The following is a 25,997-nucleotide window of genomic DNA, read 5'->3' on the forward strand; positions in this document are numbered from 1 at the left end:
AACCAGTTCAGTTTGATATTTATTTGCAATTTCCCCAACTGCCACACCAGTAATTTGGATCATGCACCTCTATGGCAGGGATGATAGGTGAACAGGATCTCTATAAGTTAAAACACAGGCACAACTTTAAAGCACAATTTTACCAAAGGTACAATATGGGAGCCTAACTAGGATCACATGGAATAGTCAAATCCAAAGATAATGAAGCCATGAATGAGGATTTGACAGGGTCAAAATTGGGCAACATTAGGAGGTGGAATTAAGAGATCTCATGGATGTGCAAATGAGGAGGTCAGAAACTCATCTTAAGGTAAGGTGTAAGCAAAGTTGAAAACAGAGTGGCTAAATTTCAGACCACTGATGGGGAGAGGGGCAGAGACTATAGCTAGCAAATGAAGTCTGGACAAAGGATAAAATCTACAATTTCAATTTTCCCTTTATTTAACTGGAGAAAATTTCTGCTCATCCAGAAGTCAGAGAAGATAGATTGTGGAAAGGAGGGAAGCGGAGGCAGCTTATCAGACTATCTCAACCTTGTAATAAAAAAAAATGAGCTCCCCTCAGTAGCACTCAACTTGCATCTTTCACAAGTCTCATTAAAGTCTGTTGTCAACATGCCCTTCCCAAAGAAAAAAACTCCACCCACTCAATGCTGGAAGAATGGGAGATGGGGTTCACAATAAGTAAAAACAGAGGGTTAATCCTTGCATTTCACAATAATCTGAGGGAGAAAAACAGTAAAAGATACCAGTTAAAAAAATCTGATCACATGTGAGGCTGTTACAGAAATGATTTTAAGAGGTGAGAGGGATAGAAGATGGTGAGCTGTTCAGAGGAATAAAAACGCAAGAGTGGGGTAATCAGTCCAAAGGGTGATCCTAAGGTAAGCGCACACTGCAACTGGGCTGGCCATGATTGAGTATGTGCTGTAAGATGTAGCCAGGCTGAGAGACTTCATTAAGACAAAAATGGTGTCAACAACCTCAGCTGTATTTGTTAACACCATAATATTGGCATAATAATCCACAGAAAACAAATGTCAAGGAAGCAATTCACATCCGAGCAGACATTCTAAAGGGAGGCACATTGGGTCCACAGGGTTAGCAATGGCAAGAAGGAGTTGGAAGAAAACGTTGGTAAGTCCAGCCCCCACCCCCAACAGGGCAAAATGAGTAGGAATGTCAGAGAGAATGTAGGATAAGGGCAACCCGGGGTCATTGCTTTTAATGACAAATGCCATTGAAAGTTGGAACAAAGAAGAACACCAATCTTCGGCAAAATTCGTCTGTGGTTGCACAGCCAAAATTCTCAAGACGTCGCTTTTAAATAGCATTAAAATGTCGTAATCAATTTTTCCTCAGTCCCATCATATGGATTATAATTATCATGAAACCTGACTGATAGCTGGGCCGAAATGCATTCCAGACGACAGGGCTATAAGATATTTAAAACGATGTACAAAAGTCCCTGTAAAACAGATTTCCCAAACCAGCTTCCCCGAACATTAGGTCTTGAATGGAAACAACTCTGCCATATCAGAGACTGGCAGACTGATCTGTTCAAATTTGCACAAGTCTGAGAACTGATCGGTACAAATACTTAAATGGCAAGAAGCATAGTGAAGCATCTACATCGCCAGAGTGGGCAGAACTGTTGTCAAGATCAATTGGTTACTTAAGAAAAATTACAGAAAGGGTTATAAAATAAAATTCAACTGACTTTTAGATAAACATGGACAAATTGTGTCTCATTAAGGTGCTCCGAATCATTAAAAATGATCCAACCCAGGCTCTTAAAAACAACAAAACATTAGATTAGTCAGTGAGGCTTGTATTTCACAATTCTATTGAATAATGTGAGATGGCGTTCAGGTGCCAAAACTAAGTTTAGAAGTGAACATGGAAATGCTTTGCAAATCAAGCACACGCAACAATTCAGCACAATTTTCCCAAACTGAATCTGAAGAAACTTTGTCAATGAAATGTGAGGCTGGATGAACACTGCAGGCCCAGCCGCATCACAGGAGCACAAAAGCTGACGTTTCGGGCCTAGGCCCTTCAGAGAGGGGGATGGGGTGAGGGTTCTGGAATAAATAGGGAGAGAGGGGGAGGCGGACCGAAGATGGAGAGAAAAGAAGATAGTTGGAGAGGAGAGTATAGGTGGGGAGGTAGGGAGGGGATAGGTCAGTCCAGGGAAGACGGACAGGTCAAGGAGGTGGGATGAAGTTAGTAGGTAGGAGATGGAGGTGCGGCTTGGGGTGGGAGGAAGGGATGGACAGAGACAGGTTGGACTGGTTTTAGGATGCAGTGGGTGGAGGGGAAGAGCTGGGCTGGTTGTGTGGTGCAGAGGGGGCAGGAGGCAAACTGGGCTGGTTTTGGGGTGCGGTGGGGGAAGGGGAGATCTTGAAGCTGGTGAAGTCCACATTGATACCATTGGGCTGCAGGGTTCCCAAGCGGAATATGAGTTGCTGTTCCTGCAACCTTCGGGTGGCATCATTGTGGCACTGCAGGAGGCCCATGATGGACATGTCACCTAAAGAATGGGAGGGGGAGTGAAAATGGTTTGCGACTGGGAGGTGCAGTTGTTTATTGTGAACCGAGCGGAGGTGTTCTGCAAAGCGGTCTCCAAGCCTCCGCTTGGTTCCCCTAATGTAGAGGATGTCCAAGTTCTTCAAGGACCGCAACTTTCCCCCCCACAGTGGTCGAGAATGCCCTTGACCACGTCTCCCGCATTTCCCGCAACACATCCCTCACACCCCGCCCCCGCCACAACCGCCCAAAGAGAATCCCCCTCGTTCTCACACCACCCCACCACCCCTCACCTGTTCTTCCTCTCACCCATCCCTTCCTGCCACCCCAAGCCGTACCTCCATCTCCTACCTACTAACCTCATCCCACCTCCTTGACCTGTCAGTCTTCCCTGGACTGACCTATCCCCTCCCTACCTCCCCACCTATACTCTCCTCTCCACCTATCTTCTTTTCTCTCCACCTTCGGTCCGCCTCCCCCTCTCTCCCTATTTATTCCAGAACCCTCACCCCATCCCCCTCTCTGAAGAGGAGTCTAGGCCCGAAACGTCAGCTTTTGTGCTCCTGAGATGCTGCTTGGCCTGCTGTGTTCATCCAGCTTCACACTTTATTATCTTGGATTTCCCAGCATCTGCAGTTCCCATTATCTCTGAAGAAACTTTGACTTGACAACTTCATAACACCGCTTTCCAGCCCAATAAGCTGGAAACATTCTCAGTAAAATGTCTCATAAATGTCTTACTTCTTCATGTTGGAAGTTATCCACCAGCCGAGCAAAACACAGACAAGTACTTTCGACAGATTTCTTGTCCTAACAGGAAACAAAAAACCAAGCCACAAGTTAATAATTTTCAACTACAACCATAAAGTTATTGAATAGGATTTAGTATTATTAATACAAAATTCTTTCATGCACATAATTTAGGGGGGAAAAAAAGAGAAAATCAAACTTGGAGAAATAGCTAATTTAATTCAAAGAAAATCAGACAAAACATTCCATGTTCTTCTGCCTATTCTCCTTCCTGATTTCTTTTGAGAGGAATCCTAGAATGGTAACAATGCAGGAGAAAGTAAAGTCACTAGGTATGCAGTAGATTTGCTTTCATATTTAATTCATTGATTTGCAACAATGGGGTTTACATGACTATTCTGTTCTGGCACTGTTTGAGAGTAAAGTGAGATGGGTCATATGACCTATTTTGAAAATCGGCCCAATAGAAACTTTGGATGGTTTAATTTTTAAAGATTAGAAGGAGGACCAAAGGAGTTTTGCTGGAACGAATGAGCGAAGTTTTTATGCTTGAACACAATGGTAGTAGCCTGTATGCTAAAGCGAACAATTGAGAATCTCCAAGGCCAGGAATAGGATCAAGAATTAGGTTGTAATGAGCTCCGCTTTGAACTGTTCATTAATGCCAAGGTGTTGGAGCTGGACTATCAAAAACGGCTGATCAGAATTCACATCTAGATGCATGGCTCATGTGTTTCATGTGGCTGAGAAAGGCAGCCATTTTGGAGATAATTTACAGGTTTCCATAGAAATAAATATCAAACAGTAATTTATCATGTGGTCAACAGAGTCGAGTCCAACATTTGCTGTTTTTAAGAATTAGCCAGTAAAGGCTAATCAAAAGTCCAATAACTCTGAATGTCTAAATGTACACTGTGCCCAAAATTTATTCAAGCTCCATCAAAATCACTCTTCCACAACCAGTCTGTTTTGCCACCTAAAGGAAGTTGAATAATTATTGTCAAAAACAAAAATGATCTTCCAAGACTGAAAGGTTTCCTATTAAATCAAATGGGTATAAACAGCATTCACAAATGTGGAAAGTATAGGTATCAAAAATGGTTTCAGTGGCTCCAAGATTTTTGAAACGAGTCACACACTTGCCAGCAACCAGAATACACAATTCCCATTTGTCGAGGCTGGCCACAAGGAAGATCTTGGCCCTGCTCGACATTTTAAAACATGAACTGCAGATTAGAAATGCTGGGAAGTGAAGGCTAATACACCAAAAGTACCCATTAAATATTCATTCAGTACAAAAGTCGCAGGAAAACACTCAAAATACCTGAATTTTTGATTTTGTTTCAGCTGACATTTAGGAAAATGAAACACAAACAACAATAGTAGATTTTGCAGACTCAATCCAAGTTTGCCAATCAGGAATGTGTGACAAATAGTCAATGAAATTTTCTGTACAGTGATCAGAATCCTGTAACTCATGCTGTTTCAAGACAAAAACACAAATCCACTGTAACCTAAATTTTGGGATAAAGGCTTACCTGAGCTACTTTCCTATTTTAAACTTGTCACATTCAGCTGGTCTTCCTCAAGTGAAAATAATATCAATGCAGAGTGTGGCTCTAATTTTTCGGCAGCATAACTTAAAACAGTCAATAAAGGCCCTTGATCTAACATACTCCAGCAGGGTTATGCTGATGTGAAATTAACCGTGGCAGATTCACCACAGAAACAACCAGTCAAAGCCAAACAATAAATATAGCTATTATGAACTCCACCATAACCCATGTTCTGGACATTTACATTTTGGCACTTAATGTAAAAGCATGCAGAGCTAACATGTATACAGTCATTGAAGGAAAATTTGCCTTCAGTACCTGATGGGTCAGCCTCTGGGTTAACAAGGGCAATGAATCAGCGACAAAGTGAAATTCATCAGGAGTAATACTTTGGCAGCAATTTGCTGCTATTGCCAGGGCATTTCGCTGAGCATTGATGCTGAAGAACTCCAGGTAGAGCAAGCAGTCAGCCAATCCTCCCTTAAAGGTTAAGGAAAGATGTTATTAGCATCATATTGGAGGAGAAAGGGGAGGTTGTAAGCAAAGCCTAAAACTACACACAGTCATTTTTCACAAGTTCATTTTTTAGACAAATATACAAAATAAAATTCAAACCTCTTTCTTGAACATTTAAGATTGGAAACAAGTTTGCAGAGTACAAGACAGTTCTTGAAATGAAGAGAACAGTGGATAAAACTAGATTCAGTGCATCCATATATATTTCAAAATCTGTACTGTCAGATTATCTGCCTCGTTCAGTGGACTCCTTGCACTGATTGGTGCAATCAGTGCTAAATTCCTCCAGTGTTTATTTTCTAGCCTTTATTTTCCTTGCCTTCCTCATTAACTTTCTGCTTTACATTTCGAGCTTTGCTTCTTGCCCTTTAGAATCCATGCTCAAGACTCCATTTCCCTGCCAAACATCATTAAAATCTCCAAAACACCAGCAAACACCCGTGCCACTATATTGGTTTCAGCCCTGTTGAAATACAACTCAATCAAGCTTGGGTTGGGTCCCATCTTCAAAAGAATTAGTTCCAATCGCCAAGAATAATAAATCCTTCTATTCTGCACAAACTCTCCACGCAGACATTCACCTGTGCTGTCTTCTAGTGCAAAGTTTTGCTTTCTTCATTGAAGTTTCCTTTAACTATTCAGTACACCGTACAAGGTACTGCAGCAAAAATACCCAAAAGTTTTATACAAAAAGAAAAGATAAGATAAAAGAAAGTCCCGGCTACAACTCATAACTCAGACAGCCATTAAGTTGAAGAATACCTCTGCCAATGACGGGAAGTATTCCATATGCTTTCTTTACATCTGTATCTACTTGAACTGCTACCCTGAGGGACAACTTCTCTCAATCTGCATAGCTGCTGTTTTTTATACCTGCCATGAGTCAGCTAGACGTGTAGGCATACTATTTGGTACAAATGCTTTATGTCTTGGTGTGCCCTGCTCACAATTGTGACATTGAGTCCTATGTATATGCGTGCCACTGTTTTGGAAGCACACAGTGTAAAGGATACTGTTGAATTAGAATTTCAGAAGGTTTCTTTTTTCGTTGGTGGGGGCGAGGAAGATGTGATTTCATGCAAATTAGGAAAGGTGCAAAGGCTTCATTGAGGGCACAGAAAAAAAAACAAAATCTGTGATGGACTCTGTCAAGAGGGTGAAGAACAAAGTTTTGGATTTTTTTTCATGCAGGAGACAGAAGATCAAGAGGAAATTGAATTGAGGTATTCAAAAACAAACTGGTTGGCACAGAAGAGAAAGAAAGAAAGAAAATTGTGTTAAGAATTTAAGAAGCACAGAAAAATCAAAACCCAGTGGCCATAAATTTAAGTTATGAGCAACAGCAATATGAAACGAGGAAAGATTTTCATAAAAACAGCAAGTATTTAGGATCTGGAATGTACTGCCTTAAAGCATAGCAGAGGCAGGCTACATCGTGGCCTTCAAGAGAGAACTGGATTATCTGAAAAGGGAAGAATGTACAATGTCTGTAGAAAAAGTGGACGGCACTAATTGAATCGTTACTTCAGAGATCCTGCACTGGATGGCCTCCTCCTGCGCTGTACACATTGTGACCAGTTAGAGTTGCTGCTTTATGTTTGTATCCTGACCTGCATTACAGCAGTCTGAGATAAAAGAGATGGGTAAGATATGAATTTAAGGATTAGAAACACGTTTCTTCATCCACAAACTGAGATTTCTGTGGTAGTACTTACAGCTTGTAAAATGGCTTTACTATGCCTCCGTGATAACATTTCCAGAGCAGTCAAAGCTTGCTCAGCTACGTCGATGCACTGAATAACTTGTAGCTGGAAACAAAAATGGAATTAATATGTATACATGATGGTCAAAGTTGAAGACATGACAGGTCCAAAACCAAAAGTACATTAGGGTAAGGTATAAAATGACATTTTCTGTCTTAGTCTTCAAAGATCACCCACCAGAACTGTACAAACTAAACACAGGGGGTTCCTGAGTTACAAACATATTCCACTCTGGTATGTTCACAAGTCCATTGGTATGCAAGATAGAACATAATACTGTACTGTATAAAATATCCATAGCAATGTAAGCGAACATTCATATGTTGGATCCTTCAAATTGATAGTAATATGGGATCTCACTCATGAATTTGTAAATCAGGCACTCAAGTTGGAGACCCCTGTAAATCTGCTACCAAAATGTTAGTCAAATATTTATGTACTGATCCCAGCAGGTTTTCCCAATTATTTCTTTTGCAAACTGCAAATTTAAATGAGGACCTTACAATTAACTGTAGTAAAAGTAGACTCCTCTTCACCCAAAATATTAGGCCCCCAGGTAATGTGAGTTAAAGTAAATTGTGCTCTAATAAAACAGGATTTAGACTGCAGTTATGGATGGGGACACCTGTCTATATCAGTGATTACGGTCAACAATGCAGATTAATTGAAGGTGACGCACAAACAACTAAGAGAAAACGAAAAGGAACCATAGTGTGCTCTCAACATGGGAAGAGTTTGGTCAGAGTAACCAATGGAGACAAAACATCTGGGTTTCATCTTCAAAGAACACAGTTCAGTGAAAGAAAAACTTGCAATTTTCAACTACCATATATAATCATATCCATAAAAAATTGTATCTTTTCACTAACTCGATCAGCAGATGCGAGTGGATGAATTTGAAGTACATTTGAGAACTAGAAACTAAAAGCAATCTAAGGTTAAATAGAACAATTATAACCATACACTGATAACTACCTGCTTAAATTTCAATATTTCTTCAAATGTTTAGCAATAACAATAACAACAGGCATTTATGCTGCTCATAGTATCCTAACGGGCTTTAATGGAGTGTTAAACAGTTCCACACTGAGTTCTAAGGGAGATTTTAGGACATTTTATAAACTAAGATGACAATAAGCTTCATTTTTCTTTGGAAAAGATGGGTGACCTAATTACTAATCATTATAAGGCCTGACAATGTCAAACATTAGTCCAGGGAAACTACCGGCAGTGACAAGGGCCCCAAATGTTAGACTATAAAACAGGACAAGTAGGCCCATCGAAGATGGACGAATAGGAGGCTGGAAGAACACTGCAAGCCAGGAAGCATCTGGAGGAAAGGAACAGTCAACGTTTTGGGCATTACCCACTGAAGGAGGATTGCCGGTAGTTTGCCTGGACTAATGTTTGACATTGTCAGGCCTTATAAGGACTATTAATTAGGTCACCCACCATCACTTCCAAAGAAAAATGTAGCTTATTGTCTTCATGGTTTTTAAAATGTCCTATAGATCAGCAAGCGCAGGGGATGAATGGATCTTGGTGCAACTTAAGCCATGGGCAGCAGAATTTTGCTGGCCTCAAACTTATGTACAGCAGACCAACTGGGAGTGGAGCAGTGGAATATACTGAACAACGTTAGAATTACAAAAGTTAGAGACAACAAAATATACAGATGAAGGTGTCAACAGCAGACAGGTTGAGACAGCAGCAGAAAGATAAAAGTTATGAAACTGAAAACAAAGTATTTTTAAAAGCTGAAATGTTGTTGAAAATTCATCTCTAGTTCAGCGTAACACCAGATTTGTAAAGGGCCTGACTTAGTCTCAAAAGTGGTGGTAAGTGATGGGAGGGACTGAAAGCAACAGCCAGAGGAAAGTTAGGGTCATTCCGTACTGCATAATGGTTAAGCAGTCTGCAATGTGGAGGCTGTAGAAGTGTCCTGAGGGAGGCGGTGCAGGCGATACAGCAGAGTGTTGCAAGTGCACATTCAGAATCTGAATGCATTTTCAGAGGGAAGAACAGGAGAGTGACTGTTATTGAATTCAAAGTCTCAACGTTTTGCAGTGTTCAAAGTATTCTTACCTTTTCCAGGAAGACTGGAATAGCATCAACCACCACAGCTGACGACCTAGGCAGAGCTTCCATCATGTAAGTCAAAGCTCTGCAAGCATGGTTCATCTATCATATAACAAGTAAACAGAATAATTCAGTAAATGAACAACCTCCTCAAGATAGATTTGAGGCTATACCAGTAGGAAATACTTACAATATCAAAGTTGTGCTCCATCTGTAACAAAGTTATCTATAAAGTAATAAAGGAAACTTATTAATGAAAACAGTTGATGCACATATTTCAATAGTCAAGAGCATCAAGATCAAATTCTATTGTATGCATTTAGAAATGCGAAATCGTGTTAACAGTCACATTTCTGTCCAAATTTAATATTTAATCCGACAGAAAAATCAAGCAAATCATAGTCAGTTGCATAAAACAACATAATCTCTATCTTCACATTTTAACTCTCAAACAGGTTCAATACAAAGCGTAAATCTGGACTCCCGGTTGGATGATTCCACTGAGTACGGTAAAATCAGTACTTCCCATATTCTTGAACATGATTATTAGATCACAATAAATGCCTTGCTAGGAAATTGCTAATGAATGGTTACAATTAGTCAGTCTTCAAAGCACATCTAGATCAAATGTCAATCTACCTAAAAACGATCCTTATGAAGTTTCAACTGGGCTTGTTAATATAATAAGTAATTTAGGTTGGAAGAGATTCAGGTGATAACTGCTGTTTGATGTCTGGATATATACAAGTCGGAGGCTCCTGAGGCGCACTGATAGTTTCCCTACCTCTGACCCAAGAGGCCCCAGTTGAAGTCCCTCCCACTCTAGAGGTGCACAACAGCATCTCTGAACAGATGGTTCATTAAAATTTGGGGGTGGCCAAATTATTGTACTTGTGCAGAGTTTGTATTAGTTTCTGTTTGACCAAACTGGTTAAAACCCATTAAGCGGGGGCACCATTTATACTGTTGTGCACATGGATTAAATGCTTATGTCAGAGATGTGAAACTTATTTCACTGAAATTCTAATTTTTATTTTTGAGAAATATAACTTCATTTGCTATTTTACACCAGAACTACAACTCATGCCTGTGCAAACTTTCAAATAATTTCAAAAGGTTTCAGTTAATAAAGTCAAGTTGCTTGATCACCAAAGAATGACGTGTATTTCATAATTAGTTTTAAATTAATTGATACAATTTTGTATGCACAATGCTTTGGCTTGAAACTAAAGTTAACCCACACTACTTATTCACTGCAGATTCTGTCTTTTCATGTTGACTCTTCTTTGCATCAATTATCTTTTTCCAAATTGTGAGGCGTTTCACATTTGTTGCAAAGGCTATCCTTATTTTTTCAATTACTTACCAAACCAAAATGTATTTCATTATGAGACTAAGTTGCTGAGATTACTACGAATGTACCAGACTTGAAACAGCAAGAATGCCAACATCATTCACTAAGTATTTATTCAAATACTAACAGATTTATGAACAGGAATAATTCACACCTTACACTAGATGCTTTCATGACACACATTTGGACCAATTGTGTACTTGCAATATACAAAAAAGTACAGACTGATTTTCAGACTGATTACTTTGAGTAACTTCTGTATACAATTTTAGCTTCTCTGGCTATTCTTAAGCTGTCAGTACTATCCTAGAGTTTAACCATGATCACTGAGACTGATGCTTTATATTCTGAAAGCAATATTCATACTTGGATGCAGAGATAGTAGGAACTGCAGATTTTGGGAGAATCTGAGATAACACGGCGTGAAGCTGGATAAACACAGCAGGCCAAGCAGAAAAGTTTGATGTTTTGGGTCAACACCCTTCTTCTGAAGAATTTCTGAAGGGTCTCGACCCGAAACGTCAAACTTTCCTACTCCTCTAATGCTGCATGGCCAGCTGTGTTCATCCAGCTTTACACAGTGTTATCTTCATACTTTGATGCCCTGAATTCCAAACACCGTAACAAAATATCACTTCAAACTTTGAATAGAATTGTACTTCCATATGGAGTGTCACAGAAATCAAAGTGCAGTATCTGGTGCATAACAGCTTCCAAATACCAAAATGACTGGGTATTTAATAACTCTTACCAAAGCTGGAACAACACTCTTCACTGGAAATCCTCCCAGGGTTTCTTCATTCCCCATCACCAATAACTGGCACATCTCGATAACTGCTTGAAGTTGCTGACTTTCATCTCCAGTAGCTTGTAGACCTTGTAGGAGTTGCTGTGCCTTTGAACCTGAGAAAATTGTTTTGTTAGAATTGGAAATGTTGTTTTGTAATTTCAAATGTCATTTTTAGCTCTATTTTGCTGTCTCAAGGGAGGGCTTTCAGTCCGACACAAGCTATGTCATGATGCACAAGTAAAGACTTGTGCGTGCTGACAATTAAAATCATATTTTATATTAAATTCAACAGTTGTTGCAATAATAGCTTCAGAGAAAAAGTGTAATGATGATTATCTGACTCAATGTAAGGATATTCTGGGTACCAAGCAAGCCTGAGACAAATGTTGGAAAGGGAACAGGGTGGTGTGTTAAAGTGGCAGGCAACTGGAAGCTCAGGGTCTTTGAGAGCAGACCGTAGATGTTCTGCAAAATGGTCACCCAGTCTATGCTCTGGTTCCCCAATATAGAGGGGACTATATTGTGAGCAATGAGTGCAGTAGACTAGATCCTGAGAAGTGCAAGTGCTGCATCACCTGGAAGGTATGTCTGGGCCTTTGGAGACTGAGGAAGAAGGAGGTAAATGGCAGGTATTACCAAAAGCACCACCATCAGTGGTGAAAGTGTGTTGGGAGTGAAGGAAGAATGGACCAGCGTGTCACAGAGGGAACGGTCCCTGTGGAAGGCGGACAAGGGAGGCTCAAGGAGTTGAATGGCCTAATCTGGCTCCCATCTTTCACATTCCTGTACAAGAGACAGTAGGAACTGCAGATGCTGGAGAATCCGAGATAACAAGGTGTAGAGCTGGATGAACACAGCAGGCCAAGCAGCATCTTAGGAGCAGGAAAGCTGACGTTTTGGGCCTGGACCCTTCTTCAGAAGTGGGGGAGGGGAAGGGCTAGGGCCTTTGAGGCATCAATGGCCTCAACCTCTCCATCCCTCTCACCCACTCCAACCTCTCCCCCGCAGAACTTGCAGCCCTCCACTCCAATCCCAAACTCACCATAAAACCCGTGGACAAGGGAGGTGCAGTTGTAGAATGGTGCACGGACCACCTCTACATCGCTGAGGCCAGACACCAACGCTCCGACACCACCTCCTACCCATCCGCTGGATCATGACCCCACCCCTAAGCACCAAACCATCATCTCCCAAACCATCCACAACCTCATCACCTCAGGTGACCTCCCACCCACAGCCTCTAACCTCATCGTTCCCCAACCCCACACCGGCCGCTTCTATTCCTTCCCAAAATCCACAAACCTGCCTGCCCTGGGTCGACCCATTGTCTCCGCCTTCTCCTGCCCCACCAAACTCATCTCCGCCTATCTCGACTCCACTTTCTCCCCCTTGGTCCAGGAACTCCCTACCTAGGACCGTGACACCACATACGCTCTCCACCTCCTCCAGAACTTCCAATTCCCTGGTCCCCAACACCTAATCTTTACCATGGACATCCAGTCCCTATACATCTGCATTCCCCATGCGGAGGGCCTAAAGGCCCTCCGCTTCTTCCTGTCCCGCAGGCCTGACCAGTCCCCCTCCACCGACACCGTCATCCGCTTAACCAAACTCGTCCTCACCCTCAACAACTTCTCTTTCGATTCCTCCCACTTCCTACAGACAAAGGGGGTGGCCATGGGTACCCGCATGGGCCCAAGCTATGCCTGCCTCTTTGTCGGTCACGTGGAATAGTCATTCTTCCCTACCTACACTGGCTCTCAGCCCCACTTCTTCCTCCGTCATATTGATGACTGAATCGGCGCTGCCTCGTGCTCCCACCGGGCGCTCGAACAGTCCATCCACTTCAACACCTTCCACCCCAGCCTTAATTTCACCTGGACTATCTCTAACATCTCTCTCACCTTCCTGGACCCCTCTGTCTCGGGCAACCACCTAGAAATCAATATCCATTTCAAACCCACTGAGTCCCACAACTATCTAGAACACACCACCTCCCACCCGCCTTCCCGCAAAAAAGCCATCCCCTCTTCCCAATTCCCTCGCCTGCGCAACATTTGCTCCCGGCATGAGGCATTCCACTCCCATACATCTCAGATGTCCTCGTTTTTCAAGGAACGCAAAGCTCCCCTCCTACAGTGGAGGAGAATGCACTCGACCCTGTCTCCCACATTTCCTGCAACTCATCCCTCACACCCCTTCCCCGCAATAACAACTAAAGAATCCCCCTCGTCCTCATGTACCACTGCATCATCCTCCGACACTTCCACCATCTGCGATCTGACCCCACCACGAAAGACATTTTCCCCTTCCCACCCTAGTCTGCTTTCTGGAGGGACCACTCTCTCCATGACCCCCTTGTCTGCTCCACACTCCCCTCCAACCCCACCACACCCTGCAACCGCAGGAAATGTTACACTTGCCCCCACACCTGGTCCCTCACCCACATCCCAGGCCCCAAGATGACTTTCCACATCAAGCACATGTTCACCTGCACATCTCCCACTGTGGTATACTGTATCCACTGTACCCGGTGTGGCTTCATCTACATCGGGGAAACCAAGCGGAGATTTGGAGACCACTTTGTAGAACACCTCCGCTCAGTTCACAGTAAACAACTGCACCTCCCAGTCGCTAACCATTTCAACTCCCCCTCCCATTCTTCAGATAACATGTCCATCCTGGGCCTCCTGCAGTGCCACAATGATGCCACCTGAAGGTTTCAGGAACAGCAACTCATTCCGCTTCGGACCCCTACAGCCCAATGGTATCAATGTGGATTTCACAAGCTTCAAAAGCTCCCCTCCCTCACCGCATCCCAAAACCAGCCCAGCTCATCCTGCCTCCCTTACCTGTTCTTCCTCTCACCTATCCCATCCTCCCAACTCAAGCCACACCATTTCCTACCTTCTAACCTCGTCCTTCCCCCTTGACCTGTCCGTACCCCCTACCATCCCACCTGCATTCACCTTTACTGGCTCCATCCCCGCCTCTGGCCTGTCTGTCTCCTCTCCACCTATCTTCTCTATCCATCTTTGATCCGCCTCTCCCTATTTGAGAACACCCTTCCCCTCCTCCATTTCAGGAGGGGGGGTCTAGGCCCAAAACATCAGCTTTCCTGCTCCTAAGATGCTGCTTGACCTGTGTTCATCCAGATCTACACCTGGTTATCTCAGATTCCTGTACAAGTTTAGTTTTCAGACAATTTTATCCAATTCCCTTCTGAAGAGAAAAACAGAAGTTGCAGGGCTATCAGCAAGGAATGGAACTAGCAGATTTGTTCTAATAGTTCATTTTCAGCATTACTCACTTGCTCCACTTCCAATTGTTCGATGAAAAAGCTGGGACATTCGTGGTCCAAGAGGGCCAAAAAGATGGGGTGGAAGGCCACGTGCCTCTAATAGAGCTGAAACAAGATAAACACGATTAATTGTTAACAAAGCACAAGGAATATTACTCAGTGGAATTAAACAGCTTTCTGCAATTCCTGTGATTTTGATCTCTATTGCGCATCATTCATGTTTCAAATCAAAATCAAACAAGAATATGTTGAGGCTAGATCTTTCAGGTGGGGTCAGGAACTCCTCTCAGCAGCACATCTTTGGACCATCACCAAGACTGGCTGTGGTTTCCTCCATAACACCCACAATCTGAACCACCCCTGCTCATCTATTGGTGAAAGACTTATTTTCCTTTGTTAACTGTAGACTTGGCTGTGCCAAAGCACCACTGGCTGGCCCACTGGGAGGAGGCAATGTAGGAATAACATCAACGGGCTAATAATCCAGAACCAGAGACTGTCTGGGGACTCGGGCTTAAATTCTACAGTGGCAGATGAAACTTGAATTCAATAAATTAAGCTCTAATTAAAAACTATATCTGATAGAGACCATGAAGCCAGTTTGGATTGACCAGAATAGAATAGAATCCCTAGAGTGTAGAAACAGGCCATTCAGTCCACTGTGTGCACACCGACCGTCCAAACAGCATCCCACCGAGACCCATCCCCTACTCTACAACACTGCATTTCCCATGGGTTCATCCACCTAACTAGCACGTCCCTGAACACTATGGTCAAATTAGCATGGCTAATCCATCTAACCCGCACATCTTTGGACAATGGGAGGAAATTGGAACACCCAGAGGAAACCACGCAAACATGAGAAAATATGCAAACTGCACACGTATAGTTACCAGAGTGTGGAATCAAACCCAGGTCTTTGGCGCTATGGGACAGCAGTGCTAACCACAGCTACTGGGCCATGTAAAAACTCATCTCGTTCACTCATGCCCTATAGGGAAAGAAATCTACCGTCCTTACCTGGTCTGGCCAACGTGTGGTTCCATATCCACTGTATAGTTAAATGTCAATTACATCACTGGGCAACTAGAGATGAGCAATAAATGCTGCCCTAACTAGCAATGCCCTCATCACATGAGCAAACACAGGAAGAATTAAGCACTCCAGAAACCAGAGGATATCCAAAACCTCAGCCTCTCTCCAAACTTTTACTAACATTCACCCCTTTTCTCACTCATCTACAGTGGCTCCTAAATAAGCAATACAATGTCGTCATGCTTACTTTCAAATTCTTCCATGGGCTCAACTCTCCATAGCTCTAAACTCCAAGATAACCAACTCTCCAATGCTGGCCTCAAATGACTCACATTTTAGATCACACACTTGCCATGCTCTCAGCTACAAAGCTCTGGAAATTGCCAAATCTCTAAGGACATTTTTAGCTTTCTTCTATAAAAATAACTGCTCAACCAAGCTATTAATCATCTGCTGCGTTGTCCCTATCAGCACACTCTCCTCCAAGTCAGAATAGGCTTAGTCTTTAAAAGTTTGCTGTGCAGGAACTGGATGTGATATTTCCTAGATTTTATGTCATGACACTACAAGAGTGGTTCACTGGCTGTAAAGCAATTTCCAGTGCTTTAACAAAGTGCAATATAAATAAAAATACTTCATTTTGTTTTTAACGCAGCTTCATAAATTTTATTCCATGAAACACCTTAAGATGACAATGCATTCAAAAAGGTACCCAGTACAATTTTTTTGCAGTTATCCAGCAGGAAGCGTACTTTGGTTACCAAGTGAACAAAAATAATTTTTACCCTTGGAAACCAATACCACAAACGTGGCAACATCATCCTTAAGTGTTAATGGTACAAAGGTAATGTTGTTTACATTAGTTCAAATGTTTCAAGTTGGAATGGGGGAGTGAGAATCAGAAAAGAACTTGAATAACAGTGAGGCAGGCAGATGGAAGAAATAAACAGCAGGTTCCTTATGAATAACACAAAATAGAACATGCACCATACAGGCTTGCTGCAAGCAAATAATGGTAACTCTACCGCAATGATTTCAGATGTTCTATCATGTACTACAACCTGTTGCCTATGAAAGCTGGAGGATCAACATCAGATTTAAGGCTCCCTGTGCATTTTCCAATTTGATTACAGCAAGAGATCGTAACACCTTTCTCCATCGCTAGTTATCCAGGAGGTGTGAATGAAGTAATTTTGAAATGCAGCACTGCTGTAAATGTTAAGTGGTACAGCAGTACAGTCAGTTCTAATGTAACGCGATAGTTCTGTTCTCATGCAATCTCACGTGATAAGAAATTCACGCAAGAGACATGCCACTTAAGCTAATTGGGCCAGAATCACATTATACCTAATACAGGTAAGGAAAATTCACTTTCTACGAATAACGGTCTAAATTTTTCAATCGCATTTAAGCCAATTCATGTTGAAGAAACATACATTATAGCAGAACCAACTGCACGGCAAATCCCTCCAAACAGCAGTGTTAATTTACCAGATTTTCTGCATTTGCAATGTTGAACAAGGGCTGGACATTGATTAGAACGCCAATAAATTTGCCTCCTTTTCTCGAATTAGCAGAACTTGATTATTTGTATTTGAGTGACAGGCATGCTCACTTTCATGTTTTGTCCAGAGGTCAGCAGCTAAAAGTTGTACATCAAGTAGTTCGTTTTTAAAAACACTGAAACGAGACATGAACTCCAAGTCTTTTGATTTAGAAGGCAGTACAACGTCAATTTAAATCTGGTGTCAGCTACAGATCAGGCGTCACAAAAAATGCGAGGACATTATGCAGAAGAGACTTTTAAAACACATTTGTTTGTATCAAATTGGTAACATCTAACAATCACACTATTTTTTTAACCACCCCCTCCCACCCAAAAGAAAATGATGTGGTGGTGCTGATGTTGAACTGGGATGGATAAAGTCAGAAGTTGCACCACACCAGGTTATAGTCCAACAGGTTTATTTGAGAAAACAAACTTTTGGAGCACTGCTTCTTAGTCAGGTGAAGATGCAGCACTCCAAAAGCTTGAGATTTCAAAAATCAACCTGTTGCACCATAACCTGGTATCATGAACATGAAAATTTAACATGGAATGTCAGTTCTATGTCCAGGTGGCATTGCAAGTAGTGTCTTCAAAACCAAAAGGCTGAGATTTTGCAACTATTCTGTTCAAATTAAGAAACTTGCTGGATCAATGGATATTTACAAAGATACCAGAATCCAAATGTGCCAGTTAACAAAGCGTGAAGCTGGATGAACACAGCAGGCCAAGCAGCATCTCAGCTTTTGTGCTCCTGAGATACTGCTTGGCCTGCTGTGTTCATCCAGCTTCACACTTTGTTATCTCGGATTCTCCAGCATCTGCAGTTCCCATTATCACCAAACGTGCCAGTTCCTGTTTTTATGTAATGTTACATAGAACATTACAGCACAGTACAGGCCCTTCGGCCCTCGATGTAATGCCGACCTGTCATACCGATCTCAAGCCCATCTAACCTACACTATTCCATGTACGTCCATATGCTTATCCAATGACGACGTGAATGTACCTAAAGTTGGCGAATCTACTACTGTTGCAGGCAAAGCGTTCCATTCCCTTACTACTCTCTTTCCTTGCAAACTTAATGTCCACAAACTTTAATACACTATCCTAGCAGTACTTGCACCTCAAAGACGAGCTCACTGAATTGTGAAATTCTTTATAACAATCCAAGAGCAATGGAGTTTTCCTGCACAAGATGAGGTCAGGCATACATGGCTTCACATTTCAGGGATCTTATTAACTGGATTATAGACAGACCGCACTTTACAAATTAGATCTGGCATTTTCTTACCTTGTAGGCGGCCCATTTCAGAATCATCTGACTCGCTCTCTCCAGAAGTTGGCATTCCAACAGCTCCAGCAACAGAACTAGAAGCTGAAGTAAATATGAGAATAATTCCATTTTGGTTAAAAATGCATTCCATGTATCAAAATTCAGTTACCGCAGACCACAGAATAGAAGTAATCTTTGAAGTCTTCGAGAATCCTTCTAAAAGTAAAAGGATCAACTTATTGACAAAGATAGTTACGAGCACTGCTACCTCAAAGCGCCAGGGACATGGATTTGATTCCAGCCTTGGGTGGCTGTCTGCGTGGAGTTTGCATGTTTCTCCCATGCCTGTGTGGGTTTCCTCCAACAGTCAAAAGGTGTGCAGATTAGGTGGATTGGCCTTACTAAACTGCCCCGTAGTACACAGGGACATGCAGACTAGGTGGGTTAGCCATGGAAAATGTGGCATTATGGGGGTATTCTTCAGAGGATCAGTGCAGACCCGATGGACCAAAATGGTCTCTTTCTGCACTATGGAGATTCTATTCTAATCAGTCTGTCTAAAAATGCAATCACACACCTTTGAAGCAGTTAGGACTTGAACCCAAGGCTCCCGGTCCAGAGCAGGGACACTACCACTACACCACAAGAATCCTTAGGGATCAACTAACATGCAGAGAACAAAATGTGAACTGCCAGTATTGGCTAGTTGCTGTTTTGAAATGAAAACATACTAACCCCAGTTCAATTAACGTTCTATTAAATATAATTAGTTTACAGAAACTTCCTTTAACCAGCAAAACATTTAAATAAAAGACAAAGAACTGCATAGGTGGAAATCTGAAAAACAAACTGAAAATGGAGAAACTCAGCAGGTTTGACAGCATCTGAACAGCTCTGATGGGTCACTAGACTCAATACACGAGTTCTCCTGTCTATGGATGCTGAACACCCTGCCAAGTTTTTCCAAAGCATTTCATACCTGTCGAATTTTCCAAGTAGTAGTTATGAAGTTCGTTTTGAGTAACTTTGGCAATGGGCTCACAAGGACGCCACTCCCAGTCAGATTACATCCCTCCACAACAAACTATCTTCCTCTTCACTCATCAAGTTGGTTGTTCCATCCACATTTACGGTACAGGCTGATAAACATGGTGTACTAAAAGCATCCCATTTCCCAGTAATGCAGCCAGATAAAACATCAAACAGGGCAACATATATAGTTCCCCACTCAAACGTCTTGGGTGCGTCCTGGCCAAACATGAGTACTTTGGAGTTAGGTGAAAATGGAGTTAGGTGAGATAGGGAGGAGGTGAAGCTGAAAGACTAAGTACAGTGTCTGTCTCAGTGCAGGCAGTTCAGAAAGTGACATGGTCATAACGAGCAAAGCAAATAGCTAAGAGATTTGGAGTGTATTGTGCACAGTTTTTTTAAAGAAAGTACAGTAGCTTAAATAAATGTCAGGACTTTTGCTTATAGTAGAAGCCATTCAAACAAAGGAAGGTCCCTAACTAAATTAATTCTCTTTTAAGAGAATAACTAGCTTAATCTAAAGAAGTTATGACAGGAGGCCTCAGACCTGTGATGGCCTCATCTCGTGCAATGTGGTAAGTTAGGAATGTTTCCCGTCATGGACAACAAAATTGGCAGCATAGTAGAGACAGTGAAGAAGGTTTTCTCAAATTACAAAGGGATTTTGATCAAATGGGTCAAAGGGCTGAAAAATAGCAGATGGAATCCAAGTCTGGATAAAATGAGATGAAGTGCATTTTGATTTAAAAAAACTCTACATATCCCTCAGCAATTCGATAAGTTAGCAAGTATTACAGCTTTTAGACTGAAAACAGGTTTGTGCTTTATTAGCTTGCTGAAGACCCATGTCTGTCGATTCTGAGTGTGTGTCTTAAATTCACTTGTATATTGTTGGAGCACTGCTCAGATCACCTGATTCAGCCCAGGAACCATCTTAGAATATAAAGCCAAGTAAAAATGCTTTTCTGGGGTGAGAAATTGAAGCTGGTTACTAATGGGAATATTGCATTTTGTACCTGAAAGACTTCAACTGAATGAATGGAGACTCAGCCAGATCATTTTACTTTCATTCAAGATAAATCCTAAGTGCAGTATTTTCAGATGGTAGAAGCATTATCAAATCTCACTGTAACACTCGAAAGCAAGCTACCAAGTTTAATAAAGCTGAATGACAATATCTGAAAATGGATTTCAAATATTACTGAAGCACTGTAACACAGGACTAGGAGTAAGCCAGTCTTTCGAGCCTGTTCCATCACTCTATGAGATCACGGCTGATCTGTGACTGAACTCCATTGGTTTTCGACCATATGCCATTATCTTGCAATATTCATTCTTAGACTTACCATTTTTGCAACATTGTGTTCTGAAAAATATTACACATCACTTCACTTTCAAGTCATTAGGCCTGATTAGAATAGATTATACTTTTACCTGATGCTCCTTGAGGTACATCTTCTGTGCGCGAAGAATTTGCTCCATCCTGGTTGTTGTCAGGATCTGCCATCTTCTCCTGTCGGCGAGCCTCAGATGCTCCTCTTTTGCCCAGGCCAGAGCCTCGCCGACTATTTCCGGGAATGGTGATAAAAATAGCAATTATTTCCACGCTCTAAGTGATACAAAGTAATTGCAATTCGAACTAGTAAAGTCACTATTTAACGATGTCAACATTCATCTCGTGTCCAGGAGGGATGACAAACATCCACATACATTTGTTACTCCAACTGTTTGTAAGTTTAGTGATAAATACAATGCAGGGCAAGAATCAAGTTGTAAGGACACACAAAGGCTGCAAAGAGATGAGAGGGTTAATGAAGTGGGAATCAAGGTGGCATGGGGGAATATATTATGAAGCACAAGATTATTGTCTGCCTTAAGAATTGAAAAGCAATTATTTTAAGTGAGAAAATTCTAAAATGTTGATGTGCAAAGAACACCTTCATGCAAGAACAGCAAGCAAATACATTACAATAGCATGTCAACATTTATCTCAAAAGGGGTTGGACTAGAATAACAAGTCTTGCTGGAGTTGTACAACCATTGATGAGACCACACCTGATGCAACATACACAATTTTGATCTCCATTATCACTGGAAATACAACAGGAAATTTCACTAGACTGTTTTCTGAAGAGGGTTATCCCACCATTTTCTTTTTTCAAAATTCACTACTGCAATTGCTAGAGGACATTGCTGGATGGGGCAGCATTTACTGCCCAGTCACAGGTACCCTTGAATACAACAGAATGGCTTTCTTGGCCTTTTCAGACAGCCGTTACAAGTCAACCTCATTTTTTGGGCCCAGTCATTTGTGGGCTAGACCAGCTAAGGACAGCAGTTTCCTCCCCGAAAGAGACATTAGTGAATCATAGGATTTTTTGACATATCAACAATGCTTTTACAGTCATTAGATTTTAATTCCAGATTTTTATACAATTCAAATTCCACCATCTGCCATACTCTGATTTGAACTCAGGACCCCATAACATTATTCTAGGATTACTAGCCCACCAAGAATACCACAAGGCCAATGTCTCCCCTCAAAGGATGTATAAAGAGCAGTTCAGTAACTTGGACCTTTACAGGCTAGACTTCGGTAGAATGAGGGATGATCACATTCAAACAAGTAAAATTCTGAAGGGTCTTGGCAACATCAACTGGAATCTCTATTCATATAAAATTAACACCAAGGTACATTAGCCACCCTCCAGTCATCAGGCGCCTCATCCATACTTACAGATGTTGCAAATATTTCCACGAGGGGCCTTGTAATTTCCTCCCTTACTTCCCACAACATTCTGGGATACATGAGATCAGTTTCTGAAGATTTATCCACCTTTATATTCTAAGACCACCCAAACTTCCTGTTCTGTAACATGAACGGTTTTTAAAACAAAGTTTATTTCTCTGCCTTCACTAGGCTCCATTTCTTTCTCCGCAGTAAAAACAGACACAAAATATTCATTTATTATGTCTCATCTCCTGGAGCTCGACACAAAGACTACCTCCCTGAACTTTAAGAGGCTCAGCCCTGCTCTTACTGTATTTGAAGAGTCCCTTTGGATCTTGACCTTATCTGCCAATGCTCCTACCTCATACCCACTCTTTGCCTTCCTGATGTCTCTCTTAAGAATGCTCCTACACTCTATACTGATTAAGGGATTCAATTGTACTGAGTTGTCTACATCTAAAAGATTCTCTTTTATTCTTGACTAGAACCTCAATATCTTTATTCATCCACTGTTCCTTAATCTTATCAGCCTTACCTTTCACTGAACAAGAACATGATGCCTCTTAACTCTCATCACACTTTTGAATGCTTCTCACTCGTCAGGTGTCCTTTTACCTGCGAACAGTCTACTCCAATCAACTTTTGAAAGTTCTTGTCTCATACCATTAAAATTTGCCTTAATCCAAATTGGTTGTGGGTAAATTGCTTGAGGTAATTATAAGAGACTGGATTTACACAGGCAAAAATCGATTAGGGACATGGTTTATGCGAGGAAAATATAGTGTCTCACAAACCTGATTCAGTTTTTTTGAGGAAGCTACCAAAAAGGTTGATGATGGCAGAGCAGTAGATGTTGTTTATTTGGATTTTAGTAAAGCCTTTGACAAGCTTCCACATGGCAGACCAATTTGTAAAGTTAGGACACATGGGATTTAGGGTGAGCTTGCAATTGGATACACAGTTGGCTTAACGACAGGAGACAGAGTAATGATGCACAGCTGCTTTTCAGACTGGAGGCCTGTCACCAACAGTGTTCTGCATGGACTGGTTCTGGGTCCTCTTTTGTTTGTCAAATATACAAATGATTTGGTTGAGAAATAGAAGGCATGGTTAGTAAGTTTGCGGATGACACCCAAATTGGTGGCATGATAGACAATGAAGAAAGTTTTCTAAGAATGCAAAGGGATCTCAATTAAATGGGTCAATGGGCTGAAAAATGGTAGATAGAGTTCAACCTGGATAAATGTGAGATGCTGCATTCTGGTTTTAAAAGAAGCAAGGGCGGAGCAAAATTAATGGCAGAGCATTAAGGGATGTTGTAGAACAGAGGGACCTGGTTTATTTTGGGAGGGGGAAGCAGATCCTTGAAGTTTGTCACATATAGATAGAATGGTTAAAAAGATGTTTGGCGTGCTTCCCTTCATTGCTCAGACCTTCTGAGTACAAGAGTTGGAAAGTCATGCTGAGGTTGTACAGTACGTTGGTGAGGCCTCCTCTGGAATACTGTCTCTAGTTCTGGTTGCCCAGTTATAGAAAGGTTATTAACAATCTAGAGGGTTCAGAAGAGATTTACCAGGATGGTGCCAGGTTGGAGCGATAAAGAGAGGCTGGATAGGCTGTGACTTTTTCCACTGGAGCATAGGAGGTTGCGAAGTTTGGCGAGTTTGGGATTGTGTTCAGCGCGGACTGGTTGGACCAAAGGGTCTGTTTCCATGTTGTACGGCTCCCTGGCTCTAAAACACCATTACTAAATATCACCAATTTTATCTTGCTATTGCAATAGTTTGATTAGCTAGGTGTCCAACAGGACCACTTTTAATCTACATGCCAAATCAAAAATTCTATATCTATGTGCAGGTGTTAATAGTCTACACTCTCCAGAAATCCTACACCGTTCAACACCAACAGGCATACCAGCAGAAACTAAGACTCATGCAAGGCATAATTACATTGCTGCTACAAAACCCAAATTCTATACAAGCACTTCATCGGGGAAGAATGGTAGTTCGGAAGTAAAAGCAAAATACTGTGGATGACAGAGAAACTCAGCAGCATCTGCAGATAAAGAAACACTAGCTGGTAAATAGTTAGGAGAATGTTTTCTTTCACAGCTGAAGTTTAACTCTCAGACTTCAAGGAAATTAGCATTTAACTCTAATGTTGAGCTCAAACACAAATCTCTTTTCCACTCAAACAAGTTCCCACTTAAAAACTTATTTGTTCTACAACTAGTCACAAGGCAAAACTTTCAAAGTTTGTGTTTATATTTCTACATTCATTTTTTTTTGGGATGAACTAGAAATCCCGAATTTAAATAACTACCATGGCAAGAGAAAACGCTAACTGACTGTCAATGTTGTTTGGGCCTCAGCTAATTATTTAGTAAAAAAATTCAATGACATTTTGTAATACCTCATACTGAATCCATTGTAAAATGTATCCACCTTTAACGTTGACCATTAATACAAAACAGTTAATGGCCCTGTATTCTCATCCAGTATCCAAAGATCTGTTTTAATCTTAGTTCCTGCTGATCTGATACAGCAGCATCATTCTGGAATCATTTCCATAGCTATTACCTGACCAACACTCACTGATGACCGAGATAACAAGGTGTAGAGCTGGATGAACACAGCAGGCCAAGCAGCATCTTAGGAGCACAAAAGCTGATGTTTTGGGCATAGACCCTTCATCAGAAAAATGTAGTTCCCACTAACTCACTAATGATCTTCTGGTTCATAGCCTGAGCCCTACCTAGTCCAGTGTACTCGCTAATCCTTGTATCATCAGCATCCCATTCCCTTCTGAGGTTCTGGGATACTTATGGGTAGAAGTGGGAGGAGGTAGGTTCAACTTGCAAGAGGTTAAGTTCTTTGTGATCAACTTTCCAAAGGGAAAGTCATCTCCTGGTAATAGATCGTGACAAAAAGATAATGTTATCAACTATAAATGGAGTACATTTGGGACACTAGGCTAGCACAGGACTCACTGTGGTAAAACTAGGAAAGCATCATTCCGGCTTACTCAGGGTCTGTCTGCACTCTGCATCTGGAAGTTTCTCCCAATGATTTTAAAACCCTGGCAAAGTGTGGATGAAGAGATTTCTGATCCAAAAATAATGGAGCTGATCGTAGATTCATTTGAACAGAACTTAGCTCCTCCAAGCTGAAGCCGCTCCATCCGCCTCTTGTAACTCTTCTGTACCAAATCATATTCACAGTGAGGATTCAAGACCGGGAGATAGCGAGAACTACAGATGCTGCAGACAGAGATAACACTGTAGAGCTGGAGGAACACAGCGGGCCAAGCAGCAGAGGTTCCAAACGTGAATGGAATTCATTGATATGTGGACACAAGGGAATGAAAGGGTCCCAACCCAAAATGTCAACTTTCCTGTTCCTCTGATGCGGCCTGGCCTGCTGTGTTCATCCAGCGCTACACTTACCTCTATTTAAGAAAGGGAGATTGGGAAAAAGGATCAGCAGCAAAAGAATGAGTGAAGAAACAGGACAGGTCACAAGTCTGAGGATCAGCAAGAGGATTAATCAGAAGAGGCGGAGTTGTAAGCCAAAGGGGTGGCAAGATGGCCTAGTGGTATTATCACTGGACTGTTAGTCCAGACACCCTGACAATATTCTGGGGACCCGGGTTTGAATCCAGCCACAGCAGATAGTGGAATTTGAATCTGAATTCAAATTTGAATTTGATAAAGATCTGGAATTAAGAATCTAATGATGACCTTG

The 25,997-nt window shown here is 41.7% G+C and overlaps 1 protein-coding gene across 14 annotated transcripts in view; it reads right to left on the reverse strand.

Moving 5' to 3' along the window:
- The window catches only part of trip12 (thyroid hormone receptor interactor 12), a 212,129-nt gene that overhangs the window by 94,507 nt on the left and 91,625 nt on the right, over positions 1 to 25,997 (reverse strand). For all 14 annotated transcript variants that reach the window (XM_048542108.2, XM_048542107.2, XM_059651238.1 and 11 more), the window contains 9 exons: positions 20,958 to 21,088; positions 18,513 to 18,596; positions 14,647 to 14,742; positions 11,298 to 11,449; positions 9,383 to 9,418; positions 9,199 to 9,294; positions 7,066 to 7,158; positions 5,153 to 5,314; positions 3,270 to 3,338 (listed from right to left, as the gene is read on the reverse strand). In XM_048542108.2, the coding sequence (XP_048398065.1) occupies positions 3,270 to 3,338; positions 5,153 to 5,314; positions 7,066 to 7,158; positions 9,199 to 9,294; positions 9,383 to 9,418; positions 11,298 to 11,449; positions 14,647 to 14,742; positions 18,513 to 18,596; positions 20,958 to 21,088 (919 nt within the window). The remainder of the gene's footprint in view (positions 1 to 3,269; positions 3,339 to 5,152; positions 5,315 to 7,065; positions 7,159 to 9,198; positions 9,295 to 9,382; positions 9,419 to 11,297; positions 11,450 to 14,646; positions 14,743 to 18,512; positions 18,597 to 20,957; positions 21,089 to 25,997) is intronic.

This window comes from Stegostoma tigrinum, chromosome 14, assembly GCF_030684315.1.
Source record: "Stegostoma tigrinum isolate sSteTig4 chromosome 14, sSteTig4.hap1, whole genome shotgun sequence".
Taxonomy (NCBI): Eukaryota; Metazoa; Chordata; class Chondrichthyes; order Orectolobiformes; family Stegostomatidae; genus Stegostoma; species Stegostoma tigrinum.